This window comes from Rhinolophus hipposideros (genome assembly GCF_964194185.1).
Source record: "Rhinolophus hipposideros genome assembly, chromosome: 20".
In the NCBI taxonomy this organism is placed as follows: Eukaryota; Metazoa; Chordata; class Mammalia; order Chiroptera; family Rhinolophidae; genus Rhinolophus; species Rhinolophus hipposideros.
The window spans coordinates 40,839,153-40,864,606 of record NC_138066.1 but is presented as its reverse complement, the minus strand read 5'-3'; the positions used below and the strand labels follow the sequence as shown (position 1 = coordinate 40,864,606).

General features: G+C 52.4%; 4 protein-coding genes across 16 annotated transcripts in view; 2 read left to right on the top strand and 2 right to left on the bottom strand.

Moving 5' to 3' along the window:
* On the top strand, positions 1-9,631 carry SMARCD2 (SWI/SNF related BAF chromatin remodeling complex subunit D2; the record flags this gene model as incomplete). Of its 3 annotated transcripts, none has more annotated exons than XM_081029608.1 (13): positions 1-481; positions 4,875-5,059; positions 5,253-5,295; positions 5,419-5,541; positions 6,294-6,449; positions 6,859-6,954; positions 7,096-7,197; positions 7,351-7,512; positions 7,660-7,757; positions 7,935-8,070; positions 8,250-8,372; positions 8,508-8,609; positions 8,684-9,631. In XM_081029608.1, exons 1-13 carry the CDS (start codon positions 260-262, stop codon positions 8,735-8,737), a joined length of 1,602 nt encoding a protein of 533 aa, XP_080885734.1. In that variant the 5' UTR covers positions 1-259. The 3 variants fall into 3 exon arrangements, with proteins under 3 accessions (XP_080885734.1, XP_080885733.1, XP_080885735.1); XM_081029609.1 differs by lacking the exon at positions 1-481 and adding an exon at positions 484-667; XM_081029607.1 differs by having other exon boundaries at positions 2-481; positions 8,508-8,732.
* On the bottom strand, positions 6,649-13,943 carry PSMC5 (proteasome 26S subunit, ATPase 5). Of its 4 annotated transcripts, XM_081029613.1 has the most exons (13): positions 13,804-13,943; positions 13,174-13,245; positions 12,143-12,212; positions 11,729-11,826; positions 11,505-11,561; positions 11,195-11,425; positions 10,792-10,918; positions 10,500-10,690; positions 10,298-10,396; positions 10,104-10,214; positions 9,923-10,009; positions 9,535-9,793; positions 6,649-8,532 (listed from the first exon to the last, which is right to left on the bottom strand). In XM_081029613.1, exons 1-12 carry the CDS (start codon positions 13,825-13,827, stop codon positions 9,740-9,742), a joined length of 1,221 nt encoding a protein of 406 aa, XP_080885739.1. In that variant the 5' UTR covers positions 13,828-13,943; the 3' UTR covers positions 6,649-8,532; positions 9,535-9,739. The 4 variants fall into 4 exon arrangements, with proteins under 4 accessions (XP_080885739.1, XP_080885740.1, XP_080885737.1 ...); XM_081029614.1 differs by lacking the exon at positions 6,649-8,532 and having other exon boundaries at positions 9,598-9,793; positions 13,739-13,836; XM_081029611.1 differs by lacking the exons at positions 6,649-8,532; positions 13,804-13,943 and adding an exon at positions 13,417-13,680 and having other exon boundaries at positions 9,598-9,793.
* Positions 13,937-21,026, top strand: FTSJ3 (FtsJ RNA 2'-O-methyltransferase 3). 5 transcript variants are annotated; one of them, XM_081029605.1, is made up of 21 exons: positions 13,937-14,231; positions 14,367-14,459; positions 14,629-14,734; positions 15,016-15,062; positions 15,179-15,258; positions 15,689-15,788; positions 15,878-16,072; positions 16,153-16,268; positions 16,385-16,489; positions 16,575-16,675; positions 16,918-16,998; positions 17,090-17,233; positions 17,367-17,502; positions 18,561-18,748; positions 18,874-18,994; positions 19,075-19,352; positions 19,626-19,708; positions 19,796-19,895; positions 20,010-20,193; positions 20,270-20,364; positions 20,442-21,026. In XM_081029605.1, the coding sequence occupies exons 2-21, from the start codon at positions 14,393-14,395 to the stop codon at positions 20,632-20,634; spliced, it is 2,520 nt and encodes an 839-aa protein (XP_080885731.1). In that variant the 5' UTR covers positions 13,937-14,231; positions 14,367-14,392; the 3' UTR covers positions 20,635-21,026. The 5 variants fall into 5 exon arrangements, with proteins under 5 accessions (XP_080885731.1, XP_080885730.1, XP_080885732.1 ...); XM_081029606.1 differs by having other exon boundaries at positions 14,189-14,296; XM_081029604.1 differs by having other exon boundaries at positions 14,121-14,231; positions 19,626-19,895.
* Positions 20,898-25,454, bottom strand: part of DDX42 (DEAD-box helicase 42) — a 30,953-nt gene continuing 26,396 nt past the window's right edge. For 3 of the 4 annotated variants that reach the window (XM_081029598.1, XM_081029599.1, XM_081029600.1), the window contains 3 exons: positions 24,610-24,720; positions 23,364-23,465; positions 21,068-22,708 (listed from right to left, as the gene is read on the bottom strand). In XM_081029598.1, coding sequence (XP_080885724.1) covers positions 21,995-22,708; positions 23,364-23,465; positions 24,610-24,720 — 927 coding nt within the window. In that variant the 3' untranslated portion in view covers positions 21,068-21,994. Of the gene's footprint in view, positions 22,709-23,363; positions 23,466-24,609; positions 24,721-25,454 lie in introns of all 4 variants that reach the window. The other variant, XM_081029601.1, reaches the window with a different exon arrangement.

Genomic DNA, 25,454 nt, shown 5'->3' with positions numbered 1-25,454 from the left:
CGGAGGCCGGGGGCGGTAGACAGACCTGTAACAGATCCCGGATCCAGGATTTCCCGGGCAGGACCGGAATCTGGATCGGCCCTGCCCCAAACCTGGTCTGTGAGGAACTCGCGAACTTGGATTAGGAAATCCCGGAACCCGGATCCACAAACCCCAGAACCCGGAATTTAGATCGGAAAGTCCCGGAGCACGGAACGCGGAACGGACTCAGCACGGAGCCCGGAATCCGGATCGCTGTACTGCCGGACGGGACGGAGCGATGTCGGGCCGTGTTGCGGGCGGGTTCCCGCTGCCTCCGCTGAGCCCTGGCGGCGGCGCGGTTGCCGCGGCTCTGGGAGGACCGCTTCCGCCAGCGGGACCCGGCATGCTGCCGGGACAGGCTCTCAGAGGGCCGGGGCCAGGGCCGGCTGGAGGCGTGGGGGGCCCCGGGGCCGCCGCCTTCCGCCCCATGGGCCCCGCGGGCCCCGCGGCGCCGTACCAGGTGAGGAGGACGAGTGGGTGACAGCACCACGAGCCAGCCTTTGGCAGGGGGCGGCGGGGGTCCTAGGGAAGCCTCCTGGACAGCGGGCACGGCGGCCCTACATGTGGAGCACACGGGACAATGTAGAGGGAAAAGCCAGGGACCCTCGGAATCGGCTAGGTGGTGGTGGAGGACTTCGCGGGGAGGGTAAGAGCAACTCGGCGGAGGGTTTAAAACTCTGGGGGCTTCCTTAGAACAGGAATTCTAAGTACCCGAGAGATGGAGGAGTTGTGGGAACTAGTGAGTTGTGGGCGGGTGGGTTGAGAACTCTAGTGTAGATTCTAGGGTAGGGCTCCTGGGAAGTGATGAGAAAGTGTCGGAAAGGGGCCCTCACCGAGAACCAGGGTTACCCTGCATTGGCCTTGGTCCCACTCCAAGTCTGCTCTGTTTTTTCTAGTTGCGAACTGGCAGAGATCTAGCGTGTCTGAGATGGCTCCCAGCTGCTCGTGGGGAGGAAGAAGGGCCTACTTCCCACGGGCCATGGGAGGCCTAGGATAGGACCAGGGGATTCCAGCATGTGCAGTGGAGAGTCCACTCCTGGGTCAGGCCCAGGGGTCCTTGCACGGGATGACTCTGGGTTACACCAGAGACAGTGGTGACCAGGCCTGAGGGAGAACAGCCCGCCTGGCCCATTCTGGGCAGATTCTCTTTTTGGCTTTCTGCCTTGTGTAGGTGTCCAGGAGCTGATTAGTCTGGAGGAGCAGAGAGGCTCCACTGAGTACTGCTGCTCTGGGGCTGAGGAGCCTGTGAGAGTTGCTTCAAAGGGTTCTGTCCTGACCCCTTTGGGGTTTGGCTTTGAAGGGAGCTTCTCAGGTTGCAGCTTGAAAGGCCACTGGGAGGCAGAGCCTGGGTCCCTGTGTGAGGAACTCAGCCTGACTGTGCTGGGGGGGCTCAGCAGGCCCCCAGTCCGTTGTTTCTGGTTGCCCCAGAATGCTTGGGAATTGTGCCCATCCTTTATCCTGCTCCCTCTTTACTTTTATTTAGCCTTTAGATTCTAACAATGCCATATCCCAACCCATGTACCCAGCCTTTGGCACTGGCTTCTAGCAAATTGGAAGGAAGGAAGGAAGCTAGGGCTTCCTATGTTCTCTCCTCATGTCTCCAGGTAGAGGTCCCTGAAATAGATCCTCATAGAGTCAGGTATGCATATCCCCACCAGGAGCCCTGGGTCCTCACTTTCTAAAGAGATGCTTAACTGAGGTCAGTGATTTTTCCCTCTTATTAACTCATTCTCTCTCCTCTCTCTAAAAAACAAAACAAAACAAAGGGTCTGGATATTGACTGAGATAGATGGGGTCCCGACTCTAGCTGGGGTCTGTCTTTCTCATCTTGCTCTCCCCATGGGGATTCATGAGCCCCAGGTATCGTTGAGGGACACCTGCATCAGTCCTTCCCACCCTGGGCCAGCTAGCTGAGACCTGGCCTGGGAGCCTCCCTGTGGGCCTCTGGACTGGGAAGGATCTAAGGCATGGATAGGAGTCTCTCCAGTTCCTCATCTTGTGACCCTTGGGAAGTGGGCCGTGGGGAAAGCCCGACAGGGTGGATTCCACAGCAACTTGTAGGGAGTAGCCTCGGGCTAGTGGCAAGGCTGAGCCAGCTGGCTGGGTAGCCCTGGGCTACTGGGGCTGGGAACAGAGGTGAGGAACAGGAAGGCACTGAGCCTCTGCTTCCCTGGGCCTCCCGTCCACCAGCATCTCATGGCCTCCACCTCCTCCTCTTCCAGGGAGAGGAAGTGGAAGTACATGGGGTGGGGGGGGAGGACTCAGTTCTCTTTGCCTGAGTTTGAGGAGGATCCTGTTTGGCCTGTTTCCAAGTCCAGTTGTGTGACTTAAGGAGAAGGGACTTGGGATCTGAGGAGCAAAGGGGTTCCTGTCTGTTAGGGTGCATGAAGTGAGCTGGAAAAGCAAGGATTTTAGGGCCCAACTTGGGCAAATTAGGGGAGCCTGTTGAAAGAAAAGTGATGATCCACTTCCTTACACACACACACACACACACACACACACATTGCTGGGTTCACTCCAAAGAGTTCAAAATATTTTCGACTTATGAAGGGGTATGTTCTTCTAGGCCCACAGCCCAGCCACCAGGAGCACCAGGGCCACCGGCCTAGAGGCAGGGCAGATTGTGCTCTCTGGAGGCAGCAGCGTCAGGCCCAGCTTCCTGCCCCTGTTGTCCTGGGTGCTAGGGAGGGGGGGCGGTACAGTAAAGCTTAGGGTGTGGGCTGGTGCTGGGCTAAAGGGAAAGGAGGTCGCTGCATGCTTCTAGGGTTCAGGGCACTGAGCCAGGCCGACCTAGCCCTGCCACAGGTGGGGAGTTAGGGAGCGTGAGGGCTCTGGCTGAGTTCTTTTTTCTGTTTTTAACCCCTGGGTTGTTGTTTGGAAGAGGAAGAGTTACTGGTGTTTCATGGCCCAGGTGTGGAGCTTGGCAAGGCCAAGCTGGGACTTCATGAACTGTAAGCAGCTTTCCCCTGGGCCCCTTCCCCCGTGTGGAGGAAGCCTGGGGCCCTGGGTAGCTAGGGCTCTGCGCCTGGGAAGTCTGGAGCAGATGTCTGGGAGGGGCCTGTTCCAGGCCTGCCTGTGCCGCCTGGTGTTGGGACTTCCTGTTACGGGAGCACCTGCCTAGGTCGGGTCGTGGTACCGTGGTTTTGTGAACTCCCTAGTACGTCGCCTCATGGGGACCACAGAGCCCTAGCTCACATTCTGCAGGATTCACTGCTTCAGTGGTTCCTCCCCTTTGGACCAGGCGCTGGGTGGCAAAAGCTCATGTCTAGGATGTCTGGAGGCTGGGCTTCCAGCTGTGGCCACATTGACTTTTTTTCCTGTCATCTCTGGCCATGGCTCATTAAGGCAGAGAAACAGTGTGTCTTTTGCCTTTCAACAGCACAGAGGAATCTCTCCCTGATGAAGACAGACGTGTGGCGGACTCCTGAGGTCCCAGAGTCCCCCCACGTTTAACTCTTCATTCTCCCAAATGCTTCCTTCCCACCCTACTCTTCCTTTCCCCTTCCCCACGTCTCTTTGTCATGGTTCTCTCCATCTCTGCATCTGGTCAAGAATCTGACCCTCTGGCAAGAACATGGCTTTCATTCTAGATGAAGTGGTGGGGGAAGAATCTGATGGCCGTGATGCTGGGGCAGGGGTCCTTTGATTTGGTGTGAGTCCCCACCCAGCCTGGCTGGGTTGGCTGGTTGTGCTGGTTGCATAATCTAGGCCCTGGGGCCAGCCCTGTGAAGCTGCCAGGGACAGTGTGTGCGAGGCAGAGCTGCCAAACAGGCCTTGCAGACAGCAGCCATGGGGGAAGGGGGGCGGAAGGTTACACACAGAGGGGCTCCACAGAAATGTTGGGGAGCTGGACATCTGTGGGAACTCCTTCTGCAGGCTTCTAAAGAAGCCGTTTCTGTCACCCTGATTCCTCTGCTGACCCTACGGCTCTGCTCCTTGCATCCCACGACCATCTTATCGCCATTCTCCAGCTCGGGATTGCGAGGGCTGCGTTGAGCCAGGTGGTGCATGGAACACGGGCAGAGTCCAGGTGCCAGCTGCTCTCGCTCCCAATAAGCCACTCAAGAGCCACAGCTTCCCTTTTGGGACCTCCTGGCATAGGGGTCCGGGGCTGGGCAGTAGGGAGGTGAGAGAAGGGTCCAGTTCTCGCTTGTGACGAGGGGCCATATGGTGACCAGATGGTCTCTGTACTCGGCCTGTGGCCACTCCCACCAACTGGGACATGCTCCAAGCCATCCTGTTGCAGCTTGCTCACCTGGGGTGCTGTTGCCTGATGGGCTTGCCAGCCCATTGTACTGCCTTTCCCCACTCAGTCACACCACCAGGCTGGCAACAGGGGTTGGGTGTCAGGGCTCTGCCTGGTCAGCCTGCTCATCACACTGCCTCGCTGACACTGCCCCCGAGCCTCCCATGCTGTGCTTCTCCCTCCAGTGGGGGGAAGAAGAAGGATGGGAGTGCTTGGTGGGGTCATCTGAGGACCTCAAGAGTGCCTCAAAGCTGACTGGCCCCAGGAAGCAGGGGGATAGCCTGCTGGGGCTGGAAGGGGCAGTGGGCGCTGGAAATCTCCCTTAGGCTCTTCCCTCTGCAGGCAGGATTCTCCTCCCACGCCCTGGGCTCTGCAGGCCTCATTCGCTGGCACGGCTGCCAGGGCAGTTGAAGGGGGCGGGGCAGGTGTGGTTTACACTCTGCTCTCAGGCGCCTGCTCCCCTTTGTTCCTGGCACTCCGCCGGCCTTGCCTGTGTTGTGCTGCTCAGGGCTAGACCTGGCCAAGGAGAGGGATGGAGGGAGTAGGCTATGGGCCCCATAGGGCCCTGCCACTGACCTGTGCACCTCCATTGGCTCACTTCCCTCAGCGGCCTGGCATGTCACCAGGGAGTCGGATGCCCATGGCAGGCTTGCAGGTGGGACCCCCTACGGGCTCCCCATTTGGCACAGCTGCTCCACTTCGACCTGGCATGCCACCCACCATGATGGACCCATTCCGAAAACGCCTGCTTGTGCCCCAGGCCCAGCCCCAGATGCCCACCCAACGCCGGGGGTAAGACTGTCCTGTTTCTCCCATACTACCTAGCACAGTTATAGTGGTAAAAGAGGGCTTCCTTCTGTCCTAAGAGCTACAATGACTGAGGAAGATTCCTGGTCCTCCTGGAAGTGGGTCCTGGGCACTGGAATGATGGATGGGGGGGGAGGCCCTTTGGACCATTGACCTCTTAAACGGGTTTCCTCCCCAGGTTAAAAAGGAGGAAGATGGCAGATAAGGTTCTACCTCAGCGAGTGAGTATGTTGGGAGGGGGCTGGCTGTGGGTGGAGTCAGTCTCCCCCAACCACGTGATGGGGGAGGAAGGAACCAGAGCTGCAGCTGAAACAAGCTGATGAATCCCTTCTCGCTTTCTGCAGATTCGGGAGCTTGTCCCAGAGTCTCAGGCATACATGGATCTCTTGGCTTTTGAGCGGAAGCTGGATCAGACCATTGCTCGCAAGCGGATGGAGATCCAGGAGGCCATCAAAAAGCCTCTGACGGTGTGTACAGCCCTGGCCACTCCCTGGCCTGGTTTTCCAGGGGCCCAGTGAGTGTGTGCAGGGGGCTCGAGCAGGAGTTTCCACACTGCAGGGTGTAGCCCATCTCAGTTTAATGTGGTAGGCCAGCGTGTTTTTAAGGAAAGATAAAATAGTAGAAATCATAGTAAGTCTTCCCAGTCCAGTACTTACCATAGTAGTAAAGGTCTTATTGCATCACAGTTTTGTTTCAGATATTCATATAGATGTGTGTGGATCCTGGGTCATGATTTAAAATGTAAATCGTGTCGACTGGTCAGAAGTTTGCAAGGCTAGAGGGTAGATGAGGGTAGTTCCTGTCTCCTTCCCCGTCCCTAGAGGAGCTTTTTCTTTTTCACTCTTTTCAAAACGTAATCATCTAGAACAGTCCCCCAAATGGTGAAGACTTTCCAGGAGATGAGGATATTTGGGGGCCCTGATGGGTGTTTGAGTTTCATTTACAATGAGCCGGAGGCTTCTGATTTACCCAGTAGCACCTGGCATGTCCCTCTGTCACACCACTGATCCCCGTGTTGGAACTGTCGGTAGTGTATCTGTCCCTCCCTAAAATGGTGAGCTCGTTTAAGGCCAGGACTGAGATTTCCTCCGCCTGATTCCCGCTGCCTTGCACATAGTCACTGCTCAGTATCGATGCTGAATGTTTAGGCAGGAAGATGGGGCAGCATTGTTTTCCAACATGTTGGTCCACCTCCAGCTGGCTGTCTTTCTCTCTTCAGCAAAAACGAAAGCTGCGGATCTATATTTCCAATACATTCAGTCCCAGCAAGGCAGAAGGTGACAGTGCAGGAACCACAGGGACCGCGGGGGGAACTCCAGCAGGGGACAAGGTGGCTTCCTGGGAACTCCGAGTGGAGGGAAAACTGCTGGATGATGTGAGTTGGGGAAGGAGATGTCTGGAGGGGAGGTGGCCTGTGTGGGTGGAAAACTGGGCCCAGACACCTGGCACTTCTGGGGAAGTCCTGCCTGAGGGAGAGGGCAGTGCTTGTGTTCACGCCCTGCACCGCTTGTGTGGTTATCACAACAGTTTTCCTGCAGATGGCAGACAGTGTCTTGAGGAAGGAGTACCCTTTTCTCATTCACAAGTCCTTTATTGGCTAGTGGTGGGACCGCACAAAAAACCCTTCCTCTGCTTCCATTCTCTCCCTTTTCCCTGCTTCCTTCAGGGCCCAAGAATCCTCAGTGCCCTGAACTTCAGGGTGAAACAGTATTCTTTTGGGGGCATAGCATAGCTCAGCTTTGAGAACTCAGCAGCACTCCCCTGTCACCCCTTTCCATCCTCAGCCTAGCAAACAGAAGAGGAAGTTCTCTTCATTCTTTAAGAGCCTTGTCATTGAGCTGGACAAGGAACTGTATGGGCCTGACAACCACCTGGTGGAGGTGAGAGTGGACCTGGGGCATGGGAGCACAGGCTGACATGCCAGGTGGGCGGAGAAATGGCCTTGGTCTCCTTGGGGGCCAGGTGTGTATGTTCATGCCCACCCCCTTGGTGATGAGCTTGGCTCCCCTCCTCCTTGCCAGTGGCACCGGATGCCCACCACCCAGGAGACAGATGGCTTTCAGGTGAAGCGGCCTGGAGATCTCAATGTCAAGTGCACCCTCCTGCTCATGCTGGATCATCAGGTGACAAATGCTCTGGGGCCATGTCTGGGGCCATAGGGATTCATCTGGGGGATGGGGACAGGTAATGGGATGGTAAACCCTTCCTGTGCCTGCCATATTCTTCCGCTTTTCACAAGAACCACCCCCCTCTGACTTCCTTCTGCCCATCCTCAGCCTCCCCAGTACAAATTGGACCCCCGACTGGCGAGACTGCTGGGAGTGCACACACAGACGAGGGCTGCCATCATGCAGGCCCTATGGCTTTACATTAAACACAACCAGCTGCAGGACGGGCACGAGCGCGAGTACATCAACTGCAACCGTTACTTCCGCCAGGTTAGTGGACAGCATCCCTTCTCATCTCACAGCCGGTCTTGCCTGCTGCGCTAAAGCCCCACTGGGCTAGTTCTGGGCCACATTCCTGTGACGCTGGGGCGATCTACTTCTTCCGTGTCCTCAAGGCGTCTTTGGTACTCTCTCCAGATCTTCAGTTGTGGCCGACTCCGTTTCTCCGAGATTCCCATGAAGCTGGCTGGGTTGCTGCAGCATCCAGACCCCATTGTCATCAACCATGTCATTAGGTGAATAGGAAGTAGGGACAGGAAAGCTTTTCTTACAGCAATTTACCTTTGGCTGGAGAAGCCAAAGAGAAGCAGCAGGTTTGGTTTCTTGCTCCCCAAGTGTATGGAGGTTTAGCCCAGGTGGGTGGGATAGTACAGCCGAGTGCTCACCCTTCCCCTCCCATGTGCTGCCTGTAGCGTGGACCCTAACGACCAGAAGAAGACAGCCTGTTATGACATCGATGTGGAGGTGGACGACCCACTCAAGGCCCAGATGAGCAATTTTCTGGCCTCTACCACTAATCAGCAGGAGATCGCCTCTCTTGACGTTAAGGTGGGCCCTCTGCCTCCCCAACCTCCTCTGGGGCCCAGGATGGGGGTGGGCAGGCTGTCGGACATTTCCATGCATGTAGCACCCAGGGATGGGATTTGTGTCCAAGTCCTTTGGGGTTAGGCCTGGAATAGACCCCCTAGGGGTGAAGGCCAGTCTGACACATGTCCCCTTTTCCCCAGATCCATGAGACCATTGAGTCCATCAACCAGCTGAAGACTCAGAGGGATTTCATGCTCAGCTTTAGCACTGACCCCCAGGACTTCATCCAGGAATGGCTCCGTTCCCAGCGCCGAGACCTCAAGGTGAGTCCCTTTCCTGGGGTTGATCCCGCGTTAAGCTCTGGGTGGTTTTACCCCCATGGCTATTCTTCCAGTTCCAGGGGCAGATTGGCTCAGGGGTGGGAGTTTGGCTATGGCTTTCCTCCTGGCTCTTTGCAGATCATCACTGATGTGATTGGGAATCCTGAGGAGGAGAGACGAGCTGCTTTCTACCACCAGCCCTGGGCCCAGGAAGCAGTGGGGAGGCACATCTTTGCCAAGGTGAGGCTCTGCCGTGTGCCCTCCTGTGGTTGTGAGCAACAGAGGCCTGATCTGCCGCTCTCTCCATTTTGCAGGTACAGCAGCGAAGGCAGGAACTGGAACAGGTGCTCGGAATTCGCCTGACCTAACTGCTCAGGGACCTTTCTTCCCAGCCCTGGAGCCATCCCCTCCTCAGCCTGGAAGGGACCATCATCTGGGGCCGCAGACATGTAGGATAAGGATGGGGTGAAGGGTGTCTCCTGTCACCCTCTGCTCCCCAGCTTTAGTTTCTTAAAGATAGTGATAGGATTTCTTGTTGCTTGGTCCTCAAAGCCGTCTTTCTTACTTTACGCATTGGCTTTAATTGGGTTCACAGCAGAGGCCTCCTCTGCCCCCTGCAGGCAGGCCTGAGTAGTACTGCTGGAGGCCGTGCTTTGACATTGTAACCCAGACTTTTCAGAACCAAAGGCCCCTGGCGTTGCTTGTTTACAGACTTCCCCCTTGGGTCGAGTGTCTGAGCTGGCTCTGGGAGCTGGGCGAGGAAGAGGGGCCCAGCTCAAATTCTTCCTAGCATTTCTAAACCAAAGTTCTTCGCCATTCCTACCAGCCCAGCTTTGCTGCTGGGTTTTTTCTTTCCTTTGGGTATTTGCACTATTTGGGGAGCAGATTTTTCTATGCGGGAGCCACTTTTTTGTACAGGGGTAAGCTAGGGTTTTTCAGGGAGCCCTGTTTGGTGCTTCCTTCCTTATTTTCTTTCCTCAATCTATGCAAGCGGCTCTGGCGGCCGCCATCATCTCCTGGGATGCCAGAGGGCTGCCACCCAGCTCTTGGGCACAGGGTGGTGGAGCCTCCTAGAAGAAGGGATGCTCAAGTTCTCTGGCATGGCCCAAAGTACGGGTGTGCGTGCGTGGTGGGGGCAGGGGGAGGTGGGGAGAACTCTGCTTACCCTTTGGAGCTTGGGAAGAAGCGTGGGCCTAGGGCTTGGCAAATGCCAGTTCTGGCAGGTTTGGAGATTTCCAAATAAATCCTTGTTTATTGGTGGTACCCAGACCTGGTCATTGAATAGTGCAGCCACTCATTAACAGACTGAAGTCTTACAGGGCTTGTCCTGCAGAGCTTTATTGGAGGGATCCACAGAAGAGACATCCACCTTACTTCCATAACTTCTTGATGGACATGTTTTTCTCACTATCCTTCTGCATGACCTGGAGAGAGAGAGACAGACAGACAGAGAGAGACAGAGAGCATTAAGTTATAAACTGGGTGAACACAGGCCCTGTCCCCCCTGCTCCAGAGCCACCCTCAGCAAAGGCAGAAAAGATGGGGGCCTATACCTTGGCTACTGCCATCTCAAAATCCTCCTGTGTGACGTGGACTCGCCGTTCTCGCAGGGCATACATGCCAGCTTCGGTACACACACCCTGAGCAAGGAAAAAGGAAGACAGAGGCTGTTGCCGTGCCCTTGAACCCAGAGCTTCCTGCCTCTGCCCCCTTTCCCTTGGGCTCTCCAATTACCTTCACTTCAGCCCCTGATGCTCCTGGCATGAGCTCAGCGATTTTTCTCAGGTTGATCCCACGGGTCAGGTTCATTTTTCGAGAATGGATCTTCAAAATGTCCAACCGAGCCTAGAGATGGGAGAGGAAAAAAGACCTGAGCCCCACCACCTACCCCATAGCCAGAGCCACTCCCAGCACTGCCCATCACAAACCTCCTCATTAGGGGGTGGAAATTCAATTTTTCTGTCGATGCGCCCTGGGCGAAGCAAAGCTGAGTCTAGGATATCAATCCTATTAGTAGCCATGATAACCTGAGTACAGAAAGGGTGTGGCATCAGCTACGTCCTTCCTCAGGCCTCTCCTCACTTCACCCGAGGCCTTCCCTGGCTCATCCCATGGCCGACAGCACCTTACCTTGATATTCTTGGTGGCCTCGAAGCCATCCAGCTGGTTGAGCAGCTCCAGCATTGTGCGCTGCACTTCACTGTCCCCTCCAGAACCCCCCTCCAGCCGTGAAGAGCCAATGGAGTCAATTTCGTCCATGAAGATGATGGATGGAGCGTGTTCTCGTGCCATGACAAACAGCTCCCTCACCATTCTTGCCCCTGTGTTGAGGGCAAGCTGGCGTTACGGAGCTCATGAGCTTCCTACCCTAACCTCCACCCCCTCACTTCCATTTGCTTTTCATGTTTCTAGCCACAATTACCTTCCCCAATGAATTTCTGTACCAATTCAGAGCCAGAGACACGAATAAAGGTGCAGTCTGTATGATGAGCCACAGCCCGGGCCAACAGTGTCTTCCCAGTACCTGGGGGTCCATATAGCAGCACTCCCTGGAAAGAGACAGCAGGACTCAGGGCAGAAAGCCAGCCCCACATTTCATCCCCAACATTTACTGAATGCTTGCTCTGCTAGACCACGCCAGACGCTCAGGGATACAGACAATGAACACCAAGGTCCCTTCTGCAGGGACACATCCCAACAACCTCAGCACCTGGCAGCATCTCTGTCCCAGGCCCGCTTCAGCTCCCCTGCACCTCCCGGACCCGTTTGGCCTGTGGTGTACAGAACAGCGTGCCCCCCCCCCCCACAGAAGCCCTGCTCCTCACCTTAGGCTGCGCAATGCCCAGCGCTTCAAAGAGCTCAGGATGCTTAACAGGCAGCTCGATGACTTCTTTGATCTCTTTGATCTGCTTGTCCAATCCACCAATCATCTCGTAAGTGGAATCTGGCACCTTCTCCACCATCATCAGGGACACCAGTGGGTCCACCTTGTTGGGCAGGATCTTGTGCAGAGTGTAGCTGTCATTTCTTAGAGCCACCCGGCAATTGGGTGTCACCTGGGCGAGGGGAGAGCGTTTCAGGATCTGGTGTGGTGACAGCTGACCCCAAGGTCCCCACCTCACCTGCTGTACTCACATCATTGATGTCAATGTTCTTGTCCACGTCCACGACAAACTTGCCCTCAGGATGTACCTAAAGAAACAAGTGTTGAAGCCCTTCCCTGATAGCCACCAAGTCACAAACCTCACCCAGGGAGATCCACGAGTCCTAGAATACCGTGGCAGAACGGTGTCCTCACAAGGCTACACACAAAGGTCTGGGAAGGCAGCGGGTGGTCCCTGGGGTCATGCTGCCTTTACCTTAACTAACACTTTCTTCTTATCCATGGCTCGGACCACTTCCCCTACATAGGAGCCCTGCTCCTGCAGCAGCTGTAGCTCTTCCCGCAGCAGACGAACTAAATGGGCAACAGACATAGTGGTCACTCAGCTTCTTTGGTGTCCCCTCCTCCACCATTCAATTCAATATGCATGAACTAAGCACCATTTTGAAATTCTGAAGGGAAGGCCACAAAAAAGGTCAAAATTCATGTCTTCAAGGTAGTTACAATGGGGCTCGGGAGGGAGCTCTGCATGTGAACTTTGTAACAGTGCAAAGCATCACCTTGGACTGGGAGGGAAAACGCCAATGTGGAGACTCCATTTAGCGAGATTTGAACAGTCAGACCTCAGACCAACTGCCCACATGCAGCCTTCCCATCTTTCTCTCCTCACCTTTTGCATTAAGCTCATTCCTCTGTGCCTGTAGCCTCCGGAGATTTTGGCTCTTATCATTCACAATCAGCTATGGAGGACAAGAAACAAAGGGCAGAAAACAGGTTAAGATCTTAGCCACGACCTTCAGAGGCTGGTATGAGCTGAGTGAGGGAAGAGCACAGGGCACCTGCATGTTGTTTCAGATTCTCCAATATGATTCTAATGATCCTGGCCTGCCCTCCAAGAGACCCTCTGGAGCCTCGGGCAGCCATCAAAAAATGCTGCGTGTCTAACACTGGTCCAGGAATAACAAACCCTATTGGAGAAAAGTTACAGCTGGCTCATGTAGTCAATTTCTTGCAGGACAACATATCAACATGCTAGAGTGGGAGGATCTCTTGAGTCAGAAGCCTAAGTTCTGGTCCTCCTGCTGCCAATAAAGAGCTAGATAAGGCTAAGGAAAGCCATTTAAAAGGTCTAGTTCTGTTAACAAACTGCAAGTGGGCACAGCATCACCCACCTTGCTTCTTTTCAGGACTGTTGTGAGAAACAAATGAAATCACATGTAAATAAATTTCAAAACTGATAAACCAACCACAATACCTATAAATGTACCTGGAATTCAAAAATATTCCCTGTGGCATTCCTCCATCCAATTTATATTATTTTCTTTATTTCTATGGTCCCCGTTCCCCCTTCAGGGAGCAGTGGGTCACCCAATTCCTTTTCCTTCAGTCCCATGAAATCAGCGTTGTCCAGACTCCTCAATTCTGTCTTCCGTTACACTCTTGCTCTGTCCCAACCCCTCTCTGATAAACCTCATCTGAGCCCCGATGGTCCCTTTTATTGGATACCCTCTCAATCAGGCTTCTTCCCAAAGAAATGGCCGTTGGCTACGGGTACCTTTTCTGCTGGACTCTTGAAGGAGTAACAAACTATTACTTCTTCCACTGCGCCTCCCAGTGGAATTATATGGATTTGTAAAAATCTCCATCAATCCTTCATTCCCCGCCTCTAGCTCTCTCTGGACTTCTGGAGTCCGTCCTTACCTGCAGTTCTTCAATCTTGGACAGATAATATTGGCGGAGTCCACTTCCTGCCTTCCCCTCTTCCAGCTCCATCTGAAGACACAGTGTAATTATTAAACAACAGGCTAGCCATCCAAGGAAGAAAACCACTTCCAGCTCGGACCTTGGAGGTTTAAGATCTGGGGTCTAAACCCTCACTCCAATTGTTCAGAACCCTTCATTTCCTCATGACTAAACTAAAAGCAGAATGAGAATGCCGCCTACTTCATGAGACTTGCAGGAGGATGAAGGGACGATAGACACAGAAGCGCTTTGTACCGAGTTAGGCGCTATCCAGACCCGAGCTGTTACTACTAGAGGCGGAGCCGGAGGAAGGACGGGTGCCCCGTCTCCCGCGACTCGCTGATGGACCCGTTCCCGCTCCCATTGCTCCTCACTCCGCTTCCACCGTGTCATCCTCTCTTGGCCCTGCCCCGACCCGCCGGGCGGCGCTGACACAGCAGATCCGGTCCCAAGCAGGACCCAACCTAGACTGGTCCATCCAACCCAGACCCACCCGACCCTCTTTCCCCGGCCGGCGGCCCACCTCGGATCACGCCTGCTCCGCATGCAGCCCCGGTGCCCGCCCGGCCGCCGCCGCCGCCGCCATACCTGCTCTGGCCCGTCAAGCGCCATCTTCCCCCCGTCGCGGAGAACGCCGGCATTCGGCCGCCTCGGCGCGCAAGCGCAGAAGCAGGGCCTTGGAGGCCGAAGACCGCGGCAGAGGAGTTCCGGGTCAATGGGCGGGGTGTGGAGGGACGGTAACAAACACTAGGGGCCTTGGTAGGCGGGGTCTGCGCGAGGTCGGGAGCTTTCGAAGGGGCTGAGGAGAGCACAGAACTAAGAGTCGCTCTCTAGAAACTCTGTTTTAGTCCAAGTAATATGCTCCCTTGGTCCCACCTTCCAACTTGTAAAAGCCGGCGACAGAATATATAGATCGCTTTTTTGTGTGGCCACGCCCCAAATGGCGGAAAACGGGGCCCGGGACGCCAGCGGAAGCGGAAGCACGTTTGGTGCCTCCATGTGCCGCTCGGAGAGAGGTGAAAGCGGCGCCGGCCGGTGTCGAGTGGTGTGGTTGGCTGCGGCGCAGATTGTGATTGCCTCGGTCAGTGGGGGACAGACACCGGAACCTAGTGCTTCGCGAAGAGACGTTCCGATTTCTCCTTTCTCCCTAGATTAAGGGACACTCCCCCTTTCCGCCATGGGCAAGAAGGGTAAAGTCGGGAAGAGCCGGCGGGACAAGTTCTATCACTTGGCAAAGGAGACTGGTGAGTCTGGGGTCGCGCCTTCCGCGAGCTAGCGAGCGAGCGAGCGACCCTGTTGAGTTCGTCCCCCTTTCCAAACAAGTTTCTCTTCCGCAGAAAGGGTAGTGGGTGGTGAGTCTGCAGAAATCCCGCTGGGAAAGCACTCCGCGGACTTGTATTTTGTCGCCCCCAGGTTATCGTTCCCGCTCTGCCTTCAAGCTGATTCAGCTGAATCGCCGATTTCAGTTCTTGCAAAAAGCCAGAGCCTTGCTGGATCTGTGTGCTGCGCCAGGAGGATGGTGCGTAACCACCAGCACCTGTCACCTCTGACAGCCAGCGTTCCAGGTTCCAGCCTCCCATGACTGAAAGTTGCGTTGGGGGAGGGAGTGACAACAATAATACCGGCCTCAATTTCTCTACTCCTCAGAACATACACTGCAGAGAAAAAGTTTGGAAGTGTACATGGGACATGCTCTGGCCACTGTGCTAGGCCCGGCTCCTGACACTGGGCGTGACAGATCACATTGCCACGGGTAGAGGGACAGTTCTGGGTACTTTAATTTTTATTCTTGTTTTATAGGTTGCAGGTGGCTGCCAAGTTTATGCCTGTATCCAGCCTTATTGTGGGTGAGTGACAGGTGGCTCTCCCAGCTGTTTTAGGGGTGGGAGTATGAGGTATTCTACATTTCCTTTCTCCCTGCTTGAGGCCACATTTTGGAATACTTGGACCTGATTTCTTTCAGGGGTGGACCTGGTTCCAATAAAGCCTCTTCCCAATGTGGTGACACTCCAGGAGGACATCACGACAGAACACTGTAGGCAGGTGAGGGAAATCTTTTTCTCCCTGTCCCCTTTATATGTAAACATCCAGTTCTGTGCCTCTTCCCACCCAAATCTTCTGAAGGCAAGATTTTTCCTGTTTACCATGGCTTGAGCAGTGCCTGAATGATGTTTGTAAGCCCGGGATATGCCTCATGTCTGCTCTACCTTTTATTTGGTCAGGAACGAGGTATTTGAAATTAGAAGAAGTGCAGAGATTTAAGTGAAATCCTTTTCAGTGGACTTACTAGTAGACCTTAAGCTCCATGAAGACAGACATGTCATTTTTGTCATCATATCCCTTGTACTTGGTGCACTGTTTGGCCCATGGTCGGCACTCAACAAATGACTGGGTGGACAAATGGCTGAATCGGGGACTCCATTTGTAGCCATTCCTGTGTTTCTGTTGCCATAATCCCTTTTCTTCTCTATAGGCCTTGAGAAAGGAGCTGAAGACCTGGAAAGTTGATGTTGTGCTCAATGATGGGGCCCCCAACGTTGGGACTGGTTGGGTCCATGATGCTTACTCACAAGGTGCTGGGAGTCGGGCATGGAGATGAGGGTAGAGGTGGCCATGTCCTCTCAGGCGCAGAGGTCCTCAGCTAACCATTTCTCTCCCACAGCCCATTTGACACTGATGGCTCTTCGTTTGGCTTGTGATTTTCTGGCCCGAGGTGGCTGCTTCATCACAAAGGTTTTCCGTTCCCGTGACTATCAGCCCCTACTATGGATCTTCCAGCAGCTGTTCCGCCGTGTCCAGGCCACTAAGCCCCAAGCCTCTCGCCACGAGTCTGCAGAGATCTTTGTAGTCTGCCAGGGTGAGCATCACTTCCTTCTTTCTCTTGACCCAGTCTCCCAACTCCCAAAGCACACTTTTTGATGTATCTTATCATCTTAGGATTCCTGGCTCCTGACAAGGTTGACAATAAATTCTTTGACCCCAAATTTGCCTTCAAGGAGGTTGAGGTCCAGGCCAAGACTGTCACTGAGTTGGTGACTAAGAAGAAACCAAAGGTGCATTTGGGGAATGTGGCCACCCTCAGGTCCTAGAACTCGGGAGATTGGGTCTGGAGGGTCCTGACAGACACCCCAGGAGGGACTGCTCAACCTTCTTTGTTTCCCTCCCTAAGGCTGAAGGCTATGCTGAGGGTGACCTCACTCTCTATCACCGTACCTCAGTCACTGACTTCCTCCGAGCTGCCAACCCTGTTGACTTCCTCTCCAAAGCCAGTGAAGTGAGTCCCCAAACTTGAGATATAAGGGAGCCCCTGAGACATGGCCTAAAAATTTCCTTTGACTTCTATCGTTCCTCCCAAACAGATCTCACTAGATGATGAAGAATTGGCACGTCATCCAGCTACCACTGAGGACATACGGGTGTGCTGTCAGGATATAAAAGTGCTGGGGCGCAAGGAGCTTAGGTATGCGGTGGGGAGGGGGTGGGTATAGGTGCCACGAGCCCCAAAGGCAGGGAGAGGCCTGTGAAGGCCATGACATTGGATCTCTGGGAATGGGATGCTGTGTGCTGGGCTAGAGGTTTGGGGTGGGGACCTGAACCTAGGACTTACCTGACTCAAACATGAAATTTGGGGTGTAGGCCTAAAACAGGAGGGGCATAAACACAAAGGGAGACAGTAAGGTCAGTGATGGTATTTCTGGGCAGGTCCCTGCTGAACTGGAGGACGAAGCTTCGGCGGTATGTGGCCAAGAAGCTGAAAGAGCAAGCAAAGGCACTGGACATCAGGTGAGGAGGGGACTAATGCAGGGTAGAGATGACCGGGTGTTAGGGAGAAGTGCCTGGGAAAATAACCAAAGCCCTGGGACTGTTCTGTCAGCCTCAGCTCGGGAGAGGAAGAGGAAGAAGGTGAGGAGTCAACAGTTGGAGCCATGAGGCAGCCCTCCAAGGAGGAGGAAGAGGAGGAAGAGCTGAACAGGACCCTGGCAGAGATGAAGGCCCAGGAGGTGGCAGAATTAAAGAGGTGAGGGGAGCTGGGGAGGAGCTTGGGGATATCCCCGCAGAGCTGCGTGTATGGAGAGGGGAAAGAGAATGAAGGCATGGATGGGGAATCTTCAGAACTGGGCAGGTGTAATTCCTCACACCCCCCACCCCAGGAAGAAAAAGAAACTGCTGCGTGAGCAGAGAAAGCAGCGGGAGCGTGTAGAGCTGAAGATGGATCTTCCTGGGGTTTCCATCGCAGATGAGGGGGAGACCGGCATGTTCTCCTTGCGTACCATCCGGGGTCACCAGGTGAAGCAGGGCTGGCGCAGATGAGACAGACCTGTTTGGGTATTTGGAGGGGGGAAAGGGACTGGATGTCTGTTTTCTTAAGTGTGTTGCATGATCATGGCTCATGGTTGTCGTCTTCACCCATAATACATGACTTGGAGAGGGGAGTTTGGGAAAGAAACAAGAGCCTTGTGTCTCCAAGGCCACACCTTTGGAGGATTATACACCACATGAAATTAGGAAGGTTTATGAGTGTGATACAGGTTTATTCTTACAGAACTAGAACTTGAGAATATTATATATATATATGTATGTAAGAATAGAAGAACCAAGAGGCAGCCTTTGCAAAAAGCTAGGTTAGTTAATGCAGCCAGGGGGTCTGAGTGACCAGCACATGTGATGGAGGGTTTCTGCGAGGGGAGCAACGTCCTCCAGTACAGTGAGACCAGGTTAGCACCTTCGTGCATCTGGCCACGGGATGCTGCTTTCTGCTGAATACTGGAGACAGCTTTTCCTTGCAAAAGCAGTGTCACAAGCAAAGTGAGCTTTTGGAAAACCAGGTCATCTCTGTTGTACAGCAGCAGCAGAGCATAGGGGTCCTGGAGCAGATTACCAGTTAGCCATTCTTTGCCTCGGTTCCCTTATCTGTAAAAGAGAATAGAACCTACCTGCCTACTATGGTTTGGGGGAGGAATAAGAAACAAGATGCTGCCTGAACTTTTAATTTCAGTGGGAACAAATTAGACCTGTAGATTGTATTATTAGAAGGTGATGAGGTGTCTTCTAAGAAAAACCAGTGTTTTAGAACATTGTAAGAGTAGATGCTGTATAGACCATAGGGTACTTTTCTATAAACCTGTTTCTGCTACCACTGACAACGAGACAGCTGAGTGGGACAGATCAGTGACTTGGCCTAGAATGGGATGTTTTAAAACAGCCCATCACTTACTCCCTGTTTGTAAAAGGGGATAATGTATTTGCCACAGTGTATTTCCTGATGTTGCTGAGAATAGTTTAATGGACACAGAAAAAAAAGCAGTATGTTCCTCTAATTACCCCTGATCTGTTTGTCAAACTAGTTGTTAGAGGAGGTAACACAAGGGGATATGAGTGCTGCAGACACGTTTACGTCCGACCTGCCAAGAGATGACATCTATATATCAGATGTTGAGGATGAAGATGACGATGACGCATCTCTGGATAGTGACCTGGATCCAGAGGAGCTGGCAGGAGTCGGGGGACCTCGGAGTCTAAAGGACCCAAAGCGGTAAGGTGGGGGCTGGGGTATGCAGGACAGAGGGCCGACGCCACAGCTCGAGTGCTGAAGCAGAGTTGGTGGCAGGCAAGTTCTCCAGGGCACTGACGCTCCACCCACTTTGCTTGGATCTACAGTGTACGATTTGCAGAAGCAGATGATAAAGAGGAGGAGGAGGAAGAAGAGAATCCACTGCTGGTACGACTGGAGGAAAAGGCGGTCCTGCAGGAAGAACAAGCCAACTTGTGGTTTGCAAAGGTCAGAGGAGGCTGGGGGCCAACACAGACAGGGAATTAGCATTCCCAGGAAAGGGGTGGCTGATGACTCCCCCATCACAGGATGGCTTCCGTGGGATTGAGGATGATGCTGACGAGGCCCTGGAGATCAGTCAGGCCCAGCTGTTGTACGAGAGCCGGCGGAAGGGGCAGCCGCAGCCATCAGCACCAGCACCTTCACCACCTTCCAGTGTGAAGACAGAGAGAAAACCTCCCCAGTGCCAGGAGGAGGCCCTTAAGGAGGAAGAGGCTCCATTGGAGACACAGGGAGCCACCAGCTCTGGGGGGCAAGAAAGAGATGACAGCTCAGACAGTGATAGCAGCAGTGAGAATGAAGAGAGGTGAGTGATTGCAGCTGATGGGAGACGGGAGGAAGCGAAAGCAACGGTTATAACCATTTCTGTAAGTTGGGGTTTTCAACCTCGGCTGTAGATCAAGAGCTTTAAAAATACTGGTGGTTCTCATTTACGTGGCCTACAGTACAGCCTGAGGGCCGGATTTCCAGAAGTTCCCCGGGCAGTTTTAAGTAGGAACCAGGATTGCAGTGAGGAGTGGGTCTGAGTGGTGTGGGGAATGGGTGGGGCATTCACGCGCGGTCCTCCCCTCTTCCACAGTTGGGAACCACACCGCAGTAAGAGAAGCCGTGGGCCAAAGTTAGATGACGACGGGTTTGAAATAGTGCCTATCGAGGACCCAGGTGAGAGTGGGTCTGCACCCAGTGGAATGGGAGGGGACAGTGGATATCCCAGTGTGGGAATTGAACATGGACTTGACTCCTCTATAGTTAAACATCGGATACTGGATCCTGAAGGCCTCGCTTTAGGTGCTATTATTGCCTCTTCCAAAAAGGCCAAGAGAGACCTCATAGATAATTCCTTCAACCGGTAAGGGAGTCAGAAAATCCTAAGAAGTGGCCCAGGGTGGGTGGGGTGGGTAAGTGGTGGTTTCTTCTCTAGAAAGACTGGAGTGGTCATTGGGCTGGTGTCCTCTCCGCCTAGGTATACATTTAATGAGGATGAGGGGGAGCTTCCAGAGTGGTTTGTGCAGGAGGAAAAGCAGCACAGGATACGACAGTTGCCTCTTGACAAGAAGGAAGTGGAGCATTACCGGAAACGCTGGCGGGAAATCAATGCGCGGCCCATCAAGAAAGTGGCTGAGGCTAAAGCCAGAAAGAAGCGGAGGGTAAGTAGTGGGGCAGCCTGAGATGGGTGAGTGGGGCAGGCACGGGGAGGCCAAGCTGACTGAGGTCCTCATACAGATGCTGAAGAAGCTGGAGCAAACCAAGAAGAAGGCCGAAGCTGTGGTAAATACGGTGGACATCTCAGAACGAGAGAAAGTGGCACAGCTTCGAAGGTAATGAAAGGGACACATAGGTACACTGGGGTTAAAAAGAGTGGCAGAAAGCCTCTAACCTGTTTTTCCATTTACAGCCTCTATAAGAAGGCTGGGCTTGGCAAGGAGAAACGCCAAGTCACCTACGTCGTAGCCAAAAAGGGTGTAGGCCGCAAAGTGCGCCGGCCAGCTGGAGTCAGAGGTCATTTCAAGGTGGTGGACTCAAGGATGAAGAAGGACCAAAGAGCACAGCAACGGAAGGAGCAGAAGAAAAAAAACAGACGGAAGTGAGCAGAGCTGACAGGGCCTCTGAGAAGGCAGCGTACGGACAGGGAGGGACAACCCACTGCGGCTACGCGTTCCTGGCTGCGTGTTCCCGCCCTACCCTCGCTTGCATGGCAGTCATGTGGAGTGAGGAGGGGTACCTAGAACTCATGGTGGTGCTGAGGAGGGCATCCTCTGCCTGAAGGAAGGTCTGTTAATGCACTGCTGGAGTGTCCTGTTAGTGCTATAGAAGACCCCACAACCTTCCATGAAGAATACGGGGACTAGATGAAGTCATACCTGTTTTAAATCACGGGGAAGTTCAGTGTTGGGGTGGCTTTTAGTCCATTCCTGGGCAAGTGGGCTCTCAAGTCTTCCCCCATCCTCTTCCATTATCTGAATAAAACCATGATGGTTGATGTCTGACAGTTTAGTTCCCATTAAGTGGTAACTCGTGCTGCACTGTTCTCAGTCGTAGTTTACTGACTCGGGAAGTAGAAACGACAAACAATCCACAGGTCCCAGTAGTAAAACATTTACTAGAGCAAGCAGAAAGGAATGCACATCTTAAAGAAAACTTCACAAAGTCACAAAATTCAAAGTACGTATATTTCTTTTATAAACAAGATTGGAAAAAAAATCATTTCAGCAAAAGATTTTTCTACTATGTGGCAAGTTAAAAAAAATACAATGAAATAGGAGAAGACAGTTAAAAGCTGCTGGGTTTTTGTTTTTTAAATTTAGCAACACTTCAGACCTGGAGCGATCCTGTTTTTAGGATCATCATTTCCCCTTCCATGGTAGCCGCTCTGGGTCAGGCAGGCTGCTGCTTCCTGTCTCGGGGCTGAACACAAACCTGCTTGGGGAACCTGAGCTTCAACTCCCACTTGAAATCAGACACCTCCCTTTCCTACAAATTTCCGGAAGCACCAAAGTGCTTCCCAAATATCCCTAACTGTAACGGATTGGGTTTGCAGAAGCCAACTCCTAAGAGGACTGCCTGGCCACATAACTAAGAAAAAGAATTTTACTTGTAGATGTTTATATAAGGTGACATTTTAGTAAAAAATATACACTACATATAATACAAAGCTAGAGTGAGTTTTGCACCCTATAAGGCCCTTCCAAGGTATTCTCATCTGACCCTCATGACAACTCACCCAGAGCCAAAAGAAGTTTCGAGCTCACTGCTTCCCAGGACCGAAGCAGCTTCCCCGAGAAAGCATCCAAAAAAAAGGATTCTGATGAAGGGGTAATGTCTCCAAGCTCCAAGCTATCCACTAAGGGCAGGGGGTCCTTACACCTTGGGCCCCAACCCAGCCCTGAGACACCTAGTTATCAAAAAAAATCTTTCTCAAAGACGATTTCACACTTCAGCACATACCATCTAACTGTCCCATCGACTTTTCTTGCGCTTGGGTGGCTCAGGAACGGCGAAACCATCAGCTGTCTTATCTGTCTTGCTGTCCGCCTTGTCCATCTTGCTGCTGTCCACCTTTGGGTCCATTCTGCTCTCACGGTTACAACCTTCTTTCCTGCTTTCACCATTCCGACCATCATTTGCACCTCGGCTCTCTCCGTGTCGGCCTCCACCTCCTCCATGCCTGTTCTCCCCATGACGATGACCATCAGCATGCCGGCCGCCGCCGCCCCCGCCACTGCTTTCTGGGTAGCGGTATCCATCTCCATGGCGACCACTATCTCCGTGACGTGGGCTATCACCATGCCGATTGCCACTGCCACTCTCTCCATGACTATGACGGCTGCCAACCCGGGTCTCAGTATATCTCTCTCTCTTCCCATTGCCACCCCCAATTCCTTCTCGGCTGTTACTCCCTGAAGCTGTGTTGTTGACTCCCTGGGCTCCAGCAGTAGGATAGGTCACCGGGGCACTGCTGAAGTTCCCAGTATTGCCAAAGCCTGGGATGCCCTTGGTGGCACTGGCAATGGGGCTGTCAGGACTGTTATGGCCCTGCTGAGCTGAATTAGTTGGAACAGAATTCAAGCTCCCTGCACTTGTCCATCCACTTGCTCCAGCAGCAGAACTCCCAGCCTTCTGGTTGTTTAAGCTGGCCGCAACAAAGTGACTCTTGTATTGGGACTAAAAGAGACAACAAGAATAGCTGAATAGGTAAAACAGTAAGTTCAAGAAACTTGAATGTATAAGCTTGGCAATGATAAAGTACACAGAAACTTGTGTGTTCACACACGGTGCTACCATGCAGGCCTGGCCTTAAGCAGCCTGATAGCCCCACGATCCCATGGTTTCTCCGCTCCTCTATTAACTGACAAAGAATCAATCTTGGGACCTAACAAAGTCTGGAGATGGTAAAAGGTGCAAATGAAGGCCAGCTAGCTAACTGGAGGGGTAAGTGTAGAAGGAAGATAGGCTCATAGTTCACAAGAGGTACAGAATCAAACTTGGCTTAAAAATAGCAATTCCGTTCAACCAGATTATAAGAGCCTTGGAGGTGGGCAACACTGTAGGCTATTGGGGCAGCGAGGGAATACCAACCCTGCTGTAGTACAACCGTCCTGGGCTTGGGGTGTGATTGAAGCAGACAGCCAGCAAGAAGGGTTTCTCTGGTCTCTAAACCTGCATCTCTAGGTTACCTATGGTCAAGTTTATCTGAAAGCAGTGAGAAGACAAAGTCCAGCACCAAACCTACAAACCCAGCTACCATCTCAAGACTAGGCTGCCTTGGCACTTCCCAAGAGTTACTATTGAAAACTTTTAGTTAAATGTTATCTCAGACCTGGAAAGCTGCTTTCATTGCTGTCAGCCGATCTCCCATGGCTCCTGTGGAGGGCTTGTAGGCCTCATAGTTGCTCATTACATTGTTGTTATTTCCTCGCTCCTAAAAAAATAAACACACCCATGAGGATGGAAGAAAAGCAGGAAAGCCCACTCACTGCCACAGACTGGGCCTCAATATACTGAAAACTCGAGTGAGAGCTGCAATGGGAACGGGATATTCTTAGAAAGTTACTAGAAATGAGGTTAGATTATGCCCAAAGCTGATTATGTGGTATTACTTATATATACAAAGAAACATGTTTATGTAATCATGTAAAAATTATAGATGAAAAGGTCACATAGCAGTACAAAGCAGTACAGCACATGACTAACTGCTCAGGCTCTGAATCTAGATCCTTAAGAGTCTCACTCATCCCCAACACTTACCAGTGTGTAACCTTAGGTGCCTCGGGTTTACGATCTATACTTACTCTCATTGGGTGGCTGTGAAGACTGAGTTCATATGTGTGACTGCTTGGAATGGCCCTGATACATATTAAGTGCTCAGTATTAGCTATCACTATCATCTGCGCCATGTGCGTCATCATTATTGTACTGTGGGGAGCAATTATTTATTTATTAGAGACACTAGTTAACTATAATGCTCCAGAACTATAGTCGTAGCTTTCTTCCTTGGCTTAGAAATCAGAAGTGACAGGAAACAGGCAATTAAGAAAGCCAGTCAGTGGGAACTTTTATTACCTGGTTTGTAAAAAAAAAAGCTAGCTAGCTCTCATTGGTCTTTGATGCAATTCCCAGAGAGTGTAGAAATCGTTCCTGAGTTTAGTTACCAGATACAGCTAGAGTTTAGAAAGCGACCCGGTGACAATGCCTTCCAGCAGCAGTCTCAGCCACTGTCGGAGGGCTGGTAAAAACAGGCTGCTGGGAACTACCTCGAGTTTCTGATTCACCAGGTCGGCAGAGGGCACGAGTTTGCATTTGCTGCTAGTCCAGAAACCACAGTTTGAGAACCACTGCTAATCTGGACTGATTTCCTGAGCACGGCTAGTCCGTCAAGTACACATAAGTACTTCTTCAATAGAATATCACAACATTAAGAACAAACGTTATAGTGACTCAAGCCAGCAGATGAAACACAAGCTCCCTTCTAGACAGGGTTCTGAACTCAGTGAGGTAGAGGAGGCTAGTCTTAGTATCACCCAGGACTCAGGACCAGCCCGAAGGGCTCCGGAGCATGGACTCACCGTGTTCTCGGAGCCTAGGCCAGGCCGCTCCCTGTAGCCCAGGCCTCCTCCACCAATGTTCAGCTTTTTGCCTTTCCCTCCTTTGAAGCGGGATTTCCGAAACCAGGCATTCTGCATTGAACACAATTCAAGGTGAAACCAGGGGTCGGAGAGGCGGCCAGAGGAAGAGGACAAGATCAAAGAGCAAACTAAGTGGGAGGGAAGAACTTTCTGCTTCATCTTTAGCCAAGGTATTTATGGCAAGAAAGGAACTGTTCACGGGAACCACAGATTCGCTTCTTTTTTATAATTTAATCTACCGTTTGTCATTAGACTTAGATCCTTATGGAAGGCTTCCTTTGCTGCTCCATCCTCCAGGGACTCCAGGAAGAGAAGTGATGACTTACCCTGGCTACTTCTAACTTCCCCAAGGAAAACGAGTTTCTATCTTTCAAATAATCTATATATACCATTGGACATTAGAAAAAAAAAAGGAGCTTTTTAAAGAGTTAGTGGGCTTGGAAGGAAAGGGAAAAAATAATGTAAAGTGACATTTATTAGAATTGACTCTAGGGGCAGAGGCCTAGAACTGGTAGCCACATAACTAAAAATTTTATTTACCCGTACAGCCTAAGTTTTCATTGATCACTGACAATATTACTGATCAGACGTAGTCACGTTGTCTTCAGAATGCAAACAACTCTGGGGGAGATCAGAACTCTATCTGATGGTCACACCTTATAATCAAAGTGAAGTTCTTGAGAGGCAGGGCAGGTTTGGCAAAGGTGCTTATCAGGGAAGCTGATCACAGTCTGAGCGCACAGGAGGTCTGAGGCACAAAGAGATGAAGGAAATGCCAAAGACAA

Bases quoted from the DNA above. Each gene is read 5' to 3' on its own strand.
- FTSJ3 (XM_081029604.1), top strand. From the start codon at position 14,393: ATGGGCAAGAAGGGTAAAGTCGGGAAGAGCCGGCGGGACAAGTTCTAT. The intron at 16,073-16,152 runs GTGAGCATCACT...TTATCATCTTAG, and splicing joins GATCTTTGTAGTCTGCCAGG to GATTCCTGGCTCCTGACAAG. The intron at 19,896-20,009 runs GTAAGGGAGTCA...CTCTCCGCCTAG, and splicing joins ATAGATAATTCCTTCAACCG to GTATACATTTAATGAGGATG.
- PSMC5 (XM_081029611.1), bottom strand. From the start codon at position 13,608: ATGACACGGTGGAAGCGGAGTGAGGAGCAATGGGAGCGGGAACGGGTC. The intron at 12,213-13,173 runs GTAAGGACGGAC...TGTCCTCCATAG, and splicing joins CCAAGATTGAAGAACTGCAG to CTGATTGTGAATGATAAGAG. The intron at 9,794-9,922 runs GTATAGGCCCCC...CTCTCTCTCCAG, and splicing joins TTGAGATGGCAGTAGCCAAG to GTCATGCAGAAGGATAGTGA.